General features: G+C 49.5%; 1 protein-coding gene across 1 annotated transcript in view; it reads right to left on the bottom strand.

Moving 5' to 3' along the window:
• The window catches only part of GRK3 (G protein-coupled receptor kinase 3), a 60,775-nt gene extending 46,340 nt beyond the window's left edge, over positions 1–14,435 (bottom strand). Inside the window, exons 1-2 of the mRNA XM_040080727.1 lie at positions 14,249–14,435; positions 792–868 (exon numbers count right to left, since the gene is read on the bottom strand). Of these exons, the coding sequence (XP_039936661.1) occupies positions 792–868; positions 14,249–14,361 (190 nt within the window). The 5' untranslated portion in view covers positions 14,362–14,435. The remainder of the gene's footprint in view (positions 1–791; positions 869–14,248) is intronic.
• Between the last annotated feature and the right edge of the window lie 1,112 nt (positions 14,436–15,547).

The raw sequence follows: 15,547 nt of genomic DNA, 5'->3' as shown, positions 1-15,547 counted from the left end.
AGCTGAGCCAACACAGCCCAGGGCTGGCTGTCACAGCCAAGTCCCTGCCCTGAGGGTGCCCAGGCTGCGCCTGTGTGATTGCTCTGGCACAGGTGGAGAGGAAGGACACTGCTGGATTTCCCTGGGAGCGCTGCATTTCCCCCCTCCCCTGGTTCATGGAGTTTTTGCCCTTGTCCTCCGTGTGTCACAGCAGAACACAGAGGCTCCTCAACTGCAGCGCTCAGTCAGCTGAGCACTGATCCAGGGAACGTTCCCATTCCCTGGATCCATCTTTCCATACTGATTAACTGCTCCTCAAGTCCATGTTCCCAGCAGTTTCAGCCCCTGCACACAGCAGTTTCACCCAGGCTACGTCCCCCTGTGTTGTGAGCAAGAACACCATGTCAAGAGGGTCAAGACAACACATCTGGGATCTTTTCTCCTGCTCCCTTATCAACAGGCTCATTACCTCAGCAAAGAAAAAAAAAAGTTTAACTGATGTGACACATTACATTGTTGACAAGCCCATACCAAGTAATATAATTTTGTCCTCGATGTTTCCAAATAATTTAATTATTTTCCCTGTAGTTTTCCAGACCCTGAAGTTGACGGATTGCCTTGCTTCATCTTCTTCCCTTTCACAACATTTCATCTTCCTGAAGACCTTCGTCTCACTAAGTCCTGTCCACCCTGCAGTGTTCTTCAGGCCATCTACGGCACCGACGTCTCAGCAGGCACCACGGAGAAATGTAAAAATCAAACTGATCTCGAGAGTATCTACACGAGCAGCATTTTATTGAGCCATGACTTACCAATCTTCTGATGAAAGATCTTGTCGAAGGTTAATTCACCCCTCTCCTCGAGGTATTTCTGCATAACGCTGCGGATACTGAAAGAAAAAAAGAGAGGGGGGAAAAAGAGGGGTTACTTGAAATTGCTTTTTTTTTAAACTTTTGTAGAAAAGTCATGTGGAGCCTCGCCTGGCCTCAGGGACACCACTTTATTCCTGTCTCAGGTTTAGGTTGCACAGTAAAATAACTGCACAAGTCACCCCGAGCTGCCTGGGATCAGCCACACCAGGAGCCAACAGCAGCTCCATTAGGCCCTGTTTGGCTGCAGCGCACTTAACATCTACTTTGCCTAATTTATCATGGCACAATCACTCACTTAAACCACATTAACAAAGATTTCCTTTATTTGTCAAGTAACCTCAATATTCATTGTAATATAATGCCCATAAAAATTTCATATGGGCAACGATACAAGTATATAAATCTTAAAATCAATGCAGGCCAGCAGCGCTGGGCCTTGGTAAAGCAACTCTATTGTCACAGTACGGAGTCAAAATTCCACCAGACTTTCTTTGTTTCCAGTTTTAAAATCGATAATTTCCATACATGCTATTTATTACTGCAATTATACTACTTATTATTATAATCATGCTATTCATTATCATAAAAATAACCTTGAACAAAGTACTCATGCCCTAAACAAGGCCATTAAATATCACTCATATTTCTGCAGTAGCAAGACTGAGCAGCTAAGCTCAGGGACGTCCCCTCTCGTGTGCTCACAGGGACCCCATCATTAAAATTCTGAGAAGCCTCCCAAATATTGACAAACATCTCCTCCACGGAGGGAGGAAAGCATCCACACTTCTCCTCAGAGGACGACCCCAGGCACGAAGTCAGAATGACTTGACCAGAAAAAAGCCTGCAATAAAGCCAAGGACTTTGCTGGAAGGCCCTAAACTCCCATGTAGGAAAATATCCTATTAATAGTTTTCTGTGTATCTCCAAGTCCCACGTGGAACACGGATCTCTGAACACTGTGATCCAAAGCGAGAGCTCCGGAGGCCAACCACCACATCAAGTCAGACAAGAACTGGGAGGGCTGAACACTGTTGTTATCAGGTTTGAGGTTATAAATTATTCAGTGACGAACTTGCTGTTTATTTGTTCATTAAGAACTGGGTCTGCCCTCTGTGTATTTTAACAATCTAAACAAAATATGGTTTTTAAATGAAGAGGGAGCAGTAAAGAAGAGATAGTGGAATCACAGAATGGTTTGGATTGGAAGGGATCTTAAAGGACACCTTGTTCCACCTCCTGCCATGGGCAGGACACCTTCCACTATCCCAGGTTGCTCCAAGCCCTGTCCAACCTGGCCTTGGACACTTCCAGGGATGGGACAGCCACAGCTTCTCTGCGCCAGCACCTCCCCACCCTCACAGGGAAACAATTTCTTCTTAAAATCCAACCCAAATCTTTTGCCAATCAGACCTTCCCCTCTTCCCTCTGCGCTTGCAGAGAACCCACTGGAGATGAACACTCCTGGCACGAGCTCCCGGAGCCCACAGCTCCCCCTCCTCGCCGAGCCCCTCAGCGCTGCCATCGCCCCCCGGTACCGTCCCGTTCCCACTGACCACCAGACCAGCAGTAAAAGAATAAGCCTTTTTCATAATAATGACATCAAGAAAACTTTCCTCTGCTCCAACGAGTGCGCTGCAAGAAATTACATCAACAGATCTTCCGTCTAGACAATGGGAGAAGATAATGAAAATTTAACGTGCGACTGAAGCGCCCAGGAAAACAGCGATTGTGTAAGGAGCAAACCTCTCCAGCGCCTCCTCCTCTGCCGACATCCCGTACTTCTGGTCTGATGGATAACGTCAAAGGAACAAAATGTCTTTTGCAGCCACAGAAACTGAACAAATCTGTAAAACGATCACAGGCTACAGGAGCCCGCGCTACATTCCAGCTCCTCAACACTCGCGCTCTTTTAAAATCACTGCTACTTATCCAGACGAATAAATAGGAATAAATTACATGGAGTGGATTATGACTATCCAGAATAATCACCTCCTAATTCTCACATGGAGGGTACAGGTAGAAATCCTCTGGAGTTCAAAGAATTGAAACAGAGCCCACGTGTCCTTCAGAAGGACGGAAAATTTTAAAATGGAGCTTAGCACGTTCCACAAACAGGAAGAAAGGTTCCCTCTCTGCTTTAATCTACTGCCTCATTAGTTGCCCTACACGTAAACAATCTGGGATTAAAAGCTGCATTTCACAGAAACGCAGCCATTTCTGAAAAGCTTTCCCTGGCCAGAGATGCCATCAGCACAAACCACGCGCTAATGCAAGAAGTGGCCGTTTCTGCACGAGTTCATCTCAGTTCACAGCATGATCCACCTTAATAGCAGCACTCACAAGGAGCAGAAACAAAAGTTGGCTAAAACCAAAATCCAGAGAGACTTCAGAAACAAAAGCACATCCAACTGGACTGCAGCAAAACCTTTTGTTCATATATATTTTTTTTTCATTTCAAAGAGGAAGAAAACAGCAAACAACAAAAAAATCAGAAACACTCCATTTACTATCCAGATACCACAAGTCAACTGAAGTACATTTAGGGGAAGTCAAAGTCAGGCCTAAAATTTGGTGAGAAATGCAGCTTGGACCTTGGGCACCTCTTTCTGGGCATCTTTACGTTCACTGAAAGGGTGGTCAAGCACTGGAAGGGGCTGCCCAGGGAGATGGTGGAGTCTGCATCCCTGGAAGGAACAGGGAACATCTGGACACGGCACAGGTTGGGCTCGATGGTCCTGGAGGGCTTTTCCAACCTCAGTGACTCTGGGATTTTCTAATTGCTGGTTTAACTGGGAGCACAGGGAAGCCCTTTGCCAGGGAGATGCCCAGCGTGGGCAGCTGGGTGCTCTTGCACATCTGAGAGCTCCTGGGTGAAGTTGCCCTCAAAGAAGGAGCTGAACAAACACCCCAGGCCTGCAGAGCAGGTTGGAACACACTGCCTGCCCCAAGCAGGCAGAGGATGGCTTATCTGCATCCTCATCAAACCACAAACTCTGTGAGCAGCACAGGTCACTCTAACCTGGTCAGCTCCTCCACCTGCCCAGAAAAGGGGTTTATTTCAAGCACAAGCTGAACAATCTGTTGAAAGGAGCTTCAAGCTGCATCTTGGAACTGTAGTTACTCCAGCTTTGATCAAAGAAACCCGCTGAAAAGCAGCCTTCAAGGTTAAACTCCATTCTGGAATTAAACAGCTCTCACTGACTACGAGCAGCAGCTGCAGTGCCAAGGTCGGGACAGGCAGAAAATGTCTACTTGAAAACACGTCTGAAAAGCTAAGAACAAAACACACTATGTCCTTTCTAACACAGAAAAGGCCACGTAAGGCAAGAGCATCCACGATCCTCCCTCTCAAAAGAGTTCCAGCAGGAGCAGCAAAGCAGAAGGAGCCTCGGAGAGGAGCTCAGCCAAAGCCAGGACTCGTCCTTGGCTGCAGCACTGGACAACAACAGCCACTCCTGCTGTTCCCCCGGAACACGGCAGCGACAGCCTGGGACTCCAAGGAGGAGCATGCCAAGCGGGAGAAATGAAAATCCTGCCGGGTGTCTGAGTGTGTGTGCCCAAGGACGGCCACTGGAACTGAGGAACTGTCCACAGGGCAGCCGGAGCACAACCCCGACGATGTGGGAATATGCCCAAAGCAGGATTTACAGAGGACAGGAAAACAAACAGCACTCCTTCTGATACTTCCAAGAAAGATGGAGAGGGATTTTTTCCAAGAGCATGTAGCAACAGGACAAGGGGGAATGATTTCAAACTGGCAAAGAGGAGGTTTAAATTAGATATTAGGAAATATTTCTTCCCTGTGAGAGTGGTGAGGCCCTGGCACAGGGTGCCCAGAGAAGCTGGGGCTGTCCCATCCCTGGAAGTGTCCAAGGCCAAGCTGGATGGGGCTTGGAGCAACCTGGGACAATGCAAGGTGTCCCTGCCCATGGCAAGGGATGGAACAGGATGGGCTTTAAAGCACTTTCCTCCCAAACAATTTAAACCCACGATTCTATGAAAGTTCTGCTATTCGTTTCACACATATTTTGTCCCTGAAGTTCCTCATCTGAAGCAACTCACACCTCGGAAAAGGAAAGGGCACAGAATGAGGCAATGGGGTGTATCCACATATACAACACTCCTACTATTGGAACTAGGTCAAGAAGCTCCTTACTACTGGCCTTCCTGCTACTGGGTCTTAAAGGAGCTTTGAATTATTTATCATCAGAGCAGATGATATTTCTTGTAAATCAATAAGAGTTCAGATCTGTGGGATGTTATCTGGTGTGCAGGTGCACACATGCACACCACAGCTTGGAAAAACAATGGCCAGCATTAAAGAACCACACCTGCATTAAAAATGAGCCGTTCCAGTCATTAAAATATTCTCCAATAAGCTGAAACAGAAACAGGAGAACAGAAAACCAAAATAAGAATGAAACAGTAACTTCAAAGAGACTGTTAAGAGATTAGTTCAGGATTTAACTCTACCAACATTTCCTGTATTGTCAAGAGCAGGTTGTAAACTTCATCTGCTCAGATCCCCAGTCTGTAAAATAGAGCTGGATTTATTTTTTCCCTCCTCTTTGTCATCGGAGCAGGTACCATCCCTCTATCACATGTGGCTCCTGTATCCAACAGCACAGTAAGCTCCTGATGGCTCCTGGCACGTCCAAATTAATAATTATTTCAAGAAAATGCCGGATATTCATCAACTCCATGGCCAGTGCTTTGACTGCCAAGGTTTAGCAGCGTCTGTCGACTCTCTGCACTCCCAGCAACCCATCTCCACATCACAGCCACCTTCATTTATTCCTGTGTCAGGGGTAATAAACACTCACAAACCACTGAACCCATTTCATCTTGCTTCCTCTCAGATTGCACTCAGCTCAAAGTTCAGCAGAAGTCAAGACTTCTCCAAATGACTCTGCTCTCAGCGCTGTAAAAGCCGCTTCACACGTGGCCGCTGTGGTTCCAGCAGTTTGTGGGGCTAATTCCCAGCACAGAAACACAGAGATCATTACACCATCTAAACTGATACATTTATCTCTTGTAAACTCAGAGTCACCTCAGTCTTGAGGGTCTTTCCCAACGCAAATCCTTCTGTGAGTCAGTTATTAATTAGCGCACATGCTCGGCCTCATCAGCTGACAAAGCAATGAGCGACCCCAAACTTCGATTTCTCTCCATAAACGCATCACACACCACACGCACACCCCCACGGGACTCTGCCATTTTCTGGCCCAACTTCACCCATTTCTGCCCCATTTTGCGCCTTCACACCCCCTGAAGTTCACACCAAGCCGCTGCCAAGTCATTTCACTGCTGCGAAATAATGCTCTTAGAACTGTCGTGAGTGATTAGCAACATATTTCACCCCAGAGCCCTGTGGGATGGAAAGGATTAGAGCTCAGCAACACCTGCCCACACCCCTCTCCTGTCCCTGCATCAGCAGCTTCGCTTATGCAAATTATTTTAATGGAGAAAGTTTACAAGGAGGGAGCCAGAAGCAGGAGCTGGGTAGCTCCAACTTCACAAAACACCAGCCCCGAGATCCTTGAGGCATTATCGGCGCTGAAAACTGAAACTAATATAAAAGCTTCTAAGTACATGAATTTTTCAGGAATAATTACACCAAATTGCAGCGTCAAGGACTTGCCCTTCCACCAGATTGCTGCTGCTGAGAAATTACAAGAAAGGGAAATCAGAGCAAAATCACATCTCCTCGCTCTGACTGCAATTAAGGCATTCGCCAATCATAAATTACTTTCTTTTTTTTAAACAAACACAGAATTACTGAAGACGTGCCAATTTTTTCTAATCTTTCTCAATCTCAAATGTTTAGAACTTTCTTTGCAAGTAGCAAGTATAAACCTTGAGTGAGAGACCAAGAACTACAGCCAACACTGACAAACGCCTCTGATTTATTTATTCATTTATAGGCTCAGGATGCAATTTTACAGAGATTTTAAATGTTTATTTCCACTATCCAAATCCATCATAAAGTTGCTAAAATTGGACCAAAGATCCTGCCCCAAAGGCCTCTGAATTGAAAGCATGACAGGGTCAACAAGCACAATTCAAAGCACTGGCAGAATGGCCCAGAGCCACCACAGTCGAAAGTGGGTTGTTTTTTTTCTCTTTGTACAAGTGCACTTAAAAGGTTTAGCAATGCAAGATTGATCAAAAGTGAAAACTGGGATGAAACATTTGGCCTAAGAATCGGATCTTTCAAAGCTCTTTTAAACAACAAGTTAAAACTACAGGAATGTTCTCGTATTTTTGAACAATTAGGAAAATCTCAGGTAAAAAGAAAAAAACAAACAAACAAACAAAAAAAACCCTAATAAAAAAATCAGAGGACTGATGCACAACACAGAATTGCTTCAAACGTCAAAATGAACAGAAGAGGATCGAGAAGAAATGGAGAAGCCAGACTGGAGACTGGAAAACAACAGCAAATGATGAGAAGGCTCAAAAAGAAATGTCACTCTCAAAGCTGTGACCCACTCCCATGGCTGTCCCAGCCATCCCTACTTGAGACATCAAGAGTAAGTAAGACATCTACAAAAAAATCCTATGATTTGTCATCTTTTAATTGAGTTATAGGATTGTTTAGGCTGGAAAAGCCCTCAGACACCATCAAGACCAACTGCTCCCGTGGGAATGCCAAGGCCACCACCGACCCATGTCCCCAGGTGCCACATCCACAGGGCTTTCAAATCCCTGCAGGGATGGAGACTCCACCACCGCCCTGGGCAGCCTGTGCCAGAGCTGGACAGCCCCTTCCACGAAGGGATTTTCCTTAATATCCACCCAAACCTCCCCTGATGCTACTTGAGGCCGTTCCCTCTGGGTGTCAACTGGATCTATCTCCATCCACCACCACGCTCCGCACCCACCCCAATCCCCAGACCCACCGCCCCTCTTCTCCCCCTAAAGCTCAGGTTCACAGAGCCGTTTTTCCCCGCTGAAACTGAGGCAGCAACGCAACAAACAACAGCAGCCAAGCCGCATCCCCGGAGCTGTCGCGCCGAGGCTCATTCTGCGCTCAGCCCCTCGGGACAGCGCCGTCTTTCTCCAAGGTCTGAAGCACTGAGCGTTTCGTTGGGTTCCCCGGAGCCTTTTCATTTCCCGGGAGCTCTTTCCCCATGTGCACCTCGAGCAGAGGTAAAAATCCCCCGAGCAACCCAGCAATTCCCAGCTCCCAAGCCGAGATCCCTGCGAGGCTGCGGGAGCCGGCAGCGCAGCTGGTGCCCGTCTGCCGTCACACACCCCGGACTCGATCCCTAATGATGGCTTTGATCTGCACGGCTCCACCAGATCCCGAGAAATCCGCTCTTTCCCCGGCTCCCTCCTCAACAGGACACGACACGTGCTGACAGGACAAACTCCTGGCACGCTGCAACGGGGCTGAGGGGCTCTATGATCCTTCGAACGCTTTCAAAAATTGTTAATTTATTTCTGCAAGGCGTATTTATGTAGGTGTTTAGTCAGTATTGGAATGATTCTTTTGGATAAGTATGGGGTGAAGCTCCTGTGGAAAACAGATGTCTTTTCTAAGCTAGAAACTGCTGCTTTTGCAGCAATTTAGTTCCATTAAATTCTGTTATTTGGTTTGTGCACCTGGACCTGATGGCTCCTGACAGGCTTTTTACTAATTTTATTAATTACCAACAAAATAAAGCTATTGTTGATAAGAAGATTAAAGCAGGCCATTCCACATGATTTCACCAGAACAGAAACCAAAGGCTGCACACACTTGTGTCCTGATGTTATAGTTCCAGTGTTGGCTGAAACCATTTCACACAGGAAAGTCTGGGCACTGAAAAGCCATCAGCTATAAAAGGAGTAAGAGCTGTAAAGTTTATTAAATTTACTGAAAAAAAATCTGGCAGGTCCCACAGCACCTGCAGCTCACCTGCACCAGATCAAAGGAGCGCTTCACACCTGTAACACAACATCACATTTCGGAAGCTTCCCCCAAAAGCACATCTAGAACCATCCCTCTGTTTTTAGCACAGGAACAGAAGGCTGCACACTGATCTCCCCCCCAGATCACGGTGATTTACCTTTTTTTTACTTAAGGTAATGATGCCCGAGGGAAGGTCTAAGCTGCAAAGCATACGCTGCAATCCTACAGCATCCCCAGGGAGAAGTAATTGGAGCATCTCTCTGAAGGCCAGATCTCTGCTTCCTGTGCCCAGAGATTCTCCAAGCACCAGATGCTCAGGAGCTGAGATAGTCGAGGGCCTCCACTGAGGCTCAGAAAACTCAGCTTCAGCTCCTGCACCTGCCCAAGGTGCTACACGTGAATAAAGGTACACCAGGTATTTTCTAACTGGCTCCTGATCTGTACAATACAGATAATAACAAGCTGTCCTTCATCCAGACTCTCATTCCTTGTCTCTTAAAGCCCTGCAAAGGATTTTCATCCTCCTGTGCTCTCCTGTAGCGGTCTGTCTTATCAAGGTATGGGATGCTGCAGGTACAGTAAAAACTGAAATCCCAAGAGAGAGAGAGCACCCAAACAGAGCCAAGAGCAGCACCCACAGCAAGCAGGATCCCTCCCCTACAGCCTCCTACACTGACAGGCCATAATCCATCCCCAGGCATGCGTTCTTCCCAAGAAAGTGCTGGAGTACAAAGCTGACTTGAGATAAAAAGCAAGTACACGTTGTGAGCAGCCCCAGCATTCTGCATGCACACCCAATTATTTTGAGAGAGCCATTTCTTACTGCCTTCACAACCACACACACTCCCTGCAAAGCAGGGAGGCTGAACTTCCTATCAAAATTTCACTACTCTGTCTCACCCTGAGCTAAATCCACCAAAAACATCAAGGGTTCAGCCTTTCTTGTACTGTTAGTTCAGACAGAAGCAAGTCTTTCCCCTTTCTCAAGCAGTTCCCAATGAACATGTGCCTTTTCACACTAGCAGTGCTAGACAGCAAGGTAAGCTTTGGTTTACTCATTTAAGCTTCAGATTTTGGACATCAGGAAGAGTCTCTTCATGGAAAGGGCTGCCAGGCATTTATAGGAAAAGGCTGCCCAGGAAGGTGCCCAAAACTGAACAGTTTTCTTGCAGCAACAAAGAAGCACCTAGAGAGAGACACACAGGGCTGACACGGGCGGAATAGCAACAAAAACGAAAATTACACAAGCAATTGTCAGGAAAATTTTCCCAGAGACAGCACGGTAAATGAATAAACACAAGACGGAGGCGTTCAACAACGCCAGAGAAAACACCACCAAAGTCACCCAGACTGACAGCAGAGATGGGAATGTGAGCCTGCAACTTGGGAGATACACAGAAGTTTCACAAGGTGCAAGAACTCCCTGAAGGCCACCTCAAAGGAAGAACTGAAATCCACAGAAAGAACAAAGTAAGGCCAAGAGCGCAGAATTACGAAATCAGAAGCAAGAGAGAACAGAGCAATGATGCTTAACCCTGAGCAGGAGATGTCGCTTGGATCTCAACAATATTCAGCACCAACAGAGGAGGAAAAGATACCACAAACAGCTGAGGATAGAATTGGGAAGGCAAATTAACCTCTTTGTTTTTAACAAGCCTCAATGAGAGTTTTAACAAGCCAGTTTTGAACACTAGGTAAGAAAGCAAAGAGCACATCAACCACCCTACGAGAAGCAGCTGGGTACCAGGGGCCAGAATTCACCTCTACAAGTAAAGATGGGATGATAACTGAGGAAAAATGTCATGTTAAAAGCATGATCTTTAAGAAAAAAGCGACTGCAACATGCTCCCTTTTCCTCCAGCAGAAGAAGATTCAGAAGAGCACAGGAGACCAAAGAAAAAGATTGGGAGAAAAATCAGAATCAACTTGAAACAGAGGTAATTAGTGAAAGCAGGTTAGAAAAGGAGAGATGAGATGAGATGAGAAATATCTACAGCCTCAGGGAGAGAAGCCCGGACAGATGGATGCTGTGTTTTGTTACCATGCCCGTGGTATTTGTATACCAAGAGCACCCAAAGCTTACGTGATGTTTACAGTAAGAAAGGTTTAATGTCAACTTTCCAGTGGCGCACACAAGAGGCTTCTGCAAGCCCTGAACCCTCTCTCATTTGTTACCTGATTTCTTGGACCATTTTTCTCAGCTCCACATTACGCACATCCTTTACTCAAACCAGAACAAGCTGCTGGCAAATGAAAACAGCTGTTCTGTAGTGCTCTTCCACTCCCTTTGACCAAAATAAGGAAAATGTAAAATTTATATGGAAAAGGAAAAAAAACCTCCGCAGCCTGCTGAATAGCCAAAAAAATTCAGAGTACAGTTAATTTACTCCTTTTCCCACCAAAACTTCAGATGTTTGAGAGCAATGCTACAGAATAAGATTTAGGTTTCCTATTTGCTCATATTTCCACAGGGCTGACTTCCTTCCCATTCCGGGCCTGATTTCAGCAGGATATTCTGCCTCTGACAGCCTTTCTGCCCACCCATGTGAATCTCCCTGAAAAACAGGCTTTTAGGAAACAATGTACAACAGAAAGATACCACAGCTCTCACAGCTCTTGGCAAGGCTCTTAGGAACGAAAGGAGGAAATGCAGAAGGGAAGGAAAAGCAGATGACAGAGGATGGAAGAAGGGTTGTTTTGTTTTGGTGCTTAAAAAAACCAAAAACACACTAATCCTCTTCCTTAGGCACTCCCGGCTCATTAGTGTTTTCTGCCCTTCCTCCCCAAACTGTGATATTTACCGATTTCAGGACAAAACCAGTCCGAGGATAATTCACAAAAACTCAGCAATAATCAGCCCTACGGCCAATAAACTCTTCACCCTCATAGTTTATTTGCTGCTAAGCCTTGGCCTGCAGCCTTGGAATTCATTCTGCCGGCACTACAGCTATTTCCTTGTAAACAGGAAGGCCCCTCAAATTTGCATTACAGTAAACTCATTTGCTTCATTTAGCCTCAGCCTTATCTGGGAAAGATAAAAGGGTGCCGACAGGTGTACTGGGCTCCAGCAAGGAAACAAGGGGTAAAAACCTTCGTAATATTTCAAGAGGAGAGAACGCCAGCGCACAGGACCCATCCCTGGGCTGTGGCTGCCCACCAGAGATAAACCAACACGTACCTGCGAGCAGAGTGCTGCAATAATGCGTGGACATTTATTCTCAAGCATGGATGTGATATTCCAGTGACCTTCCTGCTCTCTGTCCCAGTGAAAGCCAGGACTGATGGCGGGGATGGCTGCACACACAACGTTACAGAGCCGAGCTCGTGCTCCTCCAAGGAGCTGCTCACAAGCACAGAAATAATGAATATCTGGAAAAATTGTTTGATTTCAAACAAGAGAGGACTCTGTGTGTTTTATTTTTTTACTGTTACTATATCAACCTGCCTTTAACCAGCCGATTTATGTCATTTTCAATGAATCACTTCGCCAGCGATACAGAATATTTCAGTATACCCAGCGCACCACGTCCGCTCTAATGAGAGGGATCAGAAAAAACCAGCCAGAAGCCAGCACAAAGATATCTGACACCAGAATAACGGTCACAATTTCCTACTGTATGAGGAAATCCCTGGTTTCAGTTAGAAGCTGAGAGGTTCAGTCATTTCGGGCACCCTAGAGCCGTTTGTGGTCCTGGGCTGAGGTAAGTCCCTGTTCTCAGTTTATGTCCGTGCTTCCTTCCGCTCCTGTGCCGAGGGCCTGGCTCGTCCCCGTGCCACAGCACCACGTACAGCCCCAAACTTCTCCTCACTGAAGGCTCCTCACCTCCTGCAGAGCACCACAGCCCAGGGAGGTGGCAAGCCATGCTTCTCCTTTAACATCTCACACCAACAGGTTCTCCCACAGGCAGCCCAAGGAGCGAGGCGCTTTGGCCACCGATACCTTCACCTTCCCTCCTCCTCTGCACAACTTCCTCTGCCTCTCCCACCTTGTGGAGCCAAAGGCAGGTGAACCATCTCTCCCAGCTCAGGGAAACCACCAAACACTGGCACCAGGTAAATCCTGGAGCAGGAGGGCAAAGCACAGCAGGTTCCTCAGGCCTCATGCTGTGCTTGCTTTGAGGCTTCCACCGCGCTGGGCACCAGGGACGTCGGTGCAGGCAGCAGCTTTGAGCCTCTCCACAAGCACCAACCACGCTGATACTTCTCTGGTGTTAGGAGGACTCCTTGTCCCCTGCAACCCTCCACGTCCCACCTTTCACCTGCCCACAGGGGTCACATCCCTGCTGGGAACAAGGAGCAGCACCGCTGCACATCACCAAGGACAGCACTGACATCACCAGAGCACCGAGACACATGAAGCCACCAGTGCCCCCAGCAAAGCTGCACCGCAGGGCAGGCGGAATTTCATGGATATTGAAACGTTTTTAAAGTGTAAACACATAGCAGGAGAAAAGCAAGCACCTTTGTCTGTCCAGTAGCACCATCCTGAACCAGACCTTAAACACAACAGCCAAACTTCATCACCTGAGGTCTCACTGCCACTGCAAGGGGGATAAACATGGGCTGGGCACCCTTCACCTTCTCCTGCTCCGCAGCCTCCCAGCATTCCAGCAGAAAGGCAGGAAAATGAGAGGAGAAGTGGGAAGAGAGCTCCAGCGATCCCTGGCTCAGCAGACAGCTAGGCTAGGCCACCAGCAGGCTTCCAAACTGCCTACACATTCTGCAGTAAAATTTGATTTAGGTTTTCTCCTGTTTGCTGGCTCAATCTTCATTTCTACATATATATATATATATATATACACACACACACGGAGAGCCATGAAAAAAGGAAAAGCTTAGTCTTAATTTCAGCAATAAACAAGCGATGCTCCAGTGATTTTATAACAAACACATAACCACGGGGAAAAGCTGTTTTTGCCGAAGAAAAGCTGCTTTTAGCACCAAGCCCCGAGCAAACAACCTCGGCCGTGCCAGGGCACCCGTCTGCTCCCGCGGTGGGACCGGGGAAGGTCGGGGCGACGGAGCCCAGACCTGCACCAGCACCTCTGCACCGTGAGCTGCCTGCTAAGGGCGAGCTCCGGCCCCGTCCTCCTCCCGCATCCCCTGTCAAACCCCACGAAGCATCACCAAAAATACCGCTCCGCCAGAGCGGCACGGCCAGAGCGGCTCGGTTCGGCGCTACCCGACTGCTTGGGACGGAATTCCTCACCCGCCGGACGGAGCACCGGGCTCCATAAACCCCCGAGCTACGGGGGTTCGTCCCTGCGGGCACCGGCGTCTCCCCTGCAGCCGCCGAGGGACCCGGCACGAGTTGTGCCAAATAAACACACGCATCCGACACATCCGACACATGCAGCACACCCAGCCCGGCCCCGCGCTCGCCAAGGCCGGCCCCGGTGCCGGCGGAGGCCGGGCAGGGCCGGGGCACGGCTGGACCGTTATGTCCGGCCCGGGGAGGGCGCCGGGGGCCGGGCCGGGGCCGCGGCGGGGCGGGCGGTACCTGGGCTCGGGCAAGGTGATCTTCTTGCTGGCCCTGGCCGCCGGGGTGCTCTTGCTCTTCTCCATCGCCATCAGGTAGCTGACATCGGCCAGCACCGCCTCCAGGTCCGCCATGTTCCCGCTCCGCCGCCGGGCTGCAGATGGAGGCTCCGCCGGGGCAGCCGCCCCCGGGGCGGGGGTTGGCGGCGGGCGGGCGGCGGCGGCGGCTCCGCCGGTGCGGCCGAGCGGCTCCCCCCCGGTGCGCGTGTGCGGAGCGCGGGGGCCGCTCCCGCCTCCCGCCCCGCGCCCCGAGCGGGCGGGCGGGCGGCAGGAGGGACGGACGGACGGACGGCGGACGGACGGACGGACGGACGGCGCGGAGGGAGGGAGGGAGGGAGGGAGGGGAGGCGGGCAGGCAGGGAAGGAAGGAGGGAGCCCCCGCCGCGCCCCCTCAGCGCCCGCCCGCCCCCGCCGGGCCCATGGCGGCGGCCGGTCCGCCCCCGCCGCTCGCAGCCTGCGCGGCCCCCGCGGCCCCGGGCCCGGCGCTCGCAGCGGCCATGGGCGGGCGGACCGGGCTGCCCCGCGGCGCCGCCCAAAATCCGGACGTGGATCGGCGGCGGCCGGAGCGGGGAGCGCCCGCGGGGACCCGGCGGAATCGGCACCCGAGGGGTTCGCCGGCCCTGGGGGGGGGCCGTTCTGACATGAGGGTCTGGCGCAGGGGGCCCGGAGAAGCCGTAGCCGCTCCATCCCTGGAACTGTCCAAAGCCGAGCGGGACGGGGCTCGGAGCGATCTGGGATAGTGGAAAATGTCCCTGCCCGTGGCAGGGGGTGGGGTGGGAATTTAAGGTTCTTTCCAACACCAACTACTGTGGGATTCCGTGGTTCCACGAAGGGGAACACCGGAGCCAAGTCCAGCCGCAGAGCGCTGGAGCTGCCTGCAAGCCTCAGCACCCAGTTGGGCGCATAAATTCAGAATTAATTTCCTCATAATTTATTAAAGCGCGCGCATAACGAAAACAGGATACAAATAAATGCGTCTGTGTGACGCCCCATCGTTGCTCGCTGAACCACTTGCTGGCAAATAATGATGCAGAACGAGGCACACAGGTGTCCTCGGGCTCTGAGCAGAGCTCCCAGCTCGTGTTCCTCCTTCAAATAGTAGTAGCTCCACTGCAGCCGAGCAGATATGCAGATTTCAAGTGCTTTCTTTTCTGAATTTCGTCAAATATGTCATAAATAATTGGCTCAATGAAAGGCTAAGTCAATGACAAGTCTGAAGTTTGAAACTCAGCGTGTTTTGAGCTCTTTTCAAGTGCCGCCA

This window comes from Hirundo rustica, chromosome 17 (assembly GCF_015227805.2).
Source record: "Hirundo rustica isolate bHirRus1 chromosome 17, bHirRus1.pri.v3, whole genome shotgun sequence".
Taxonomy (NCBI): Eukaryota; Metazoa; Chordata; class Aves; order Passeriformes; family Hirundinidae; genus Hirundo; species Hirundo rustica.
The sequence above is the reverse complement of the archived record's forward strand: the minus strand, read 5'-3'. Positions and strand labels throughout refer to the sequence as shown.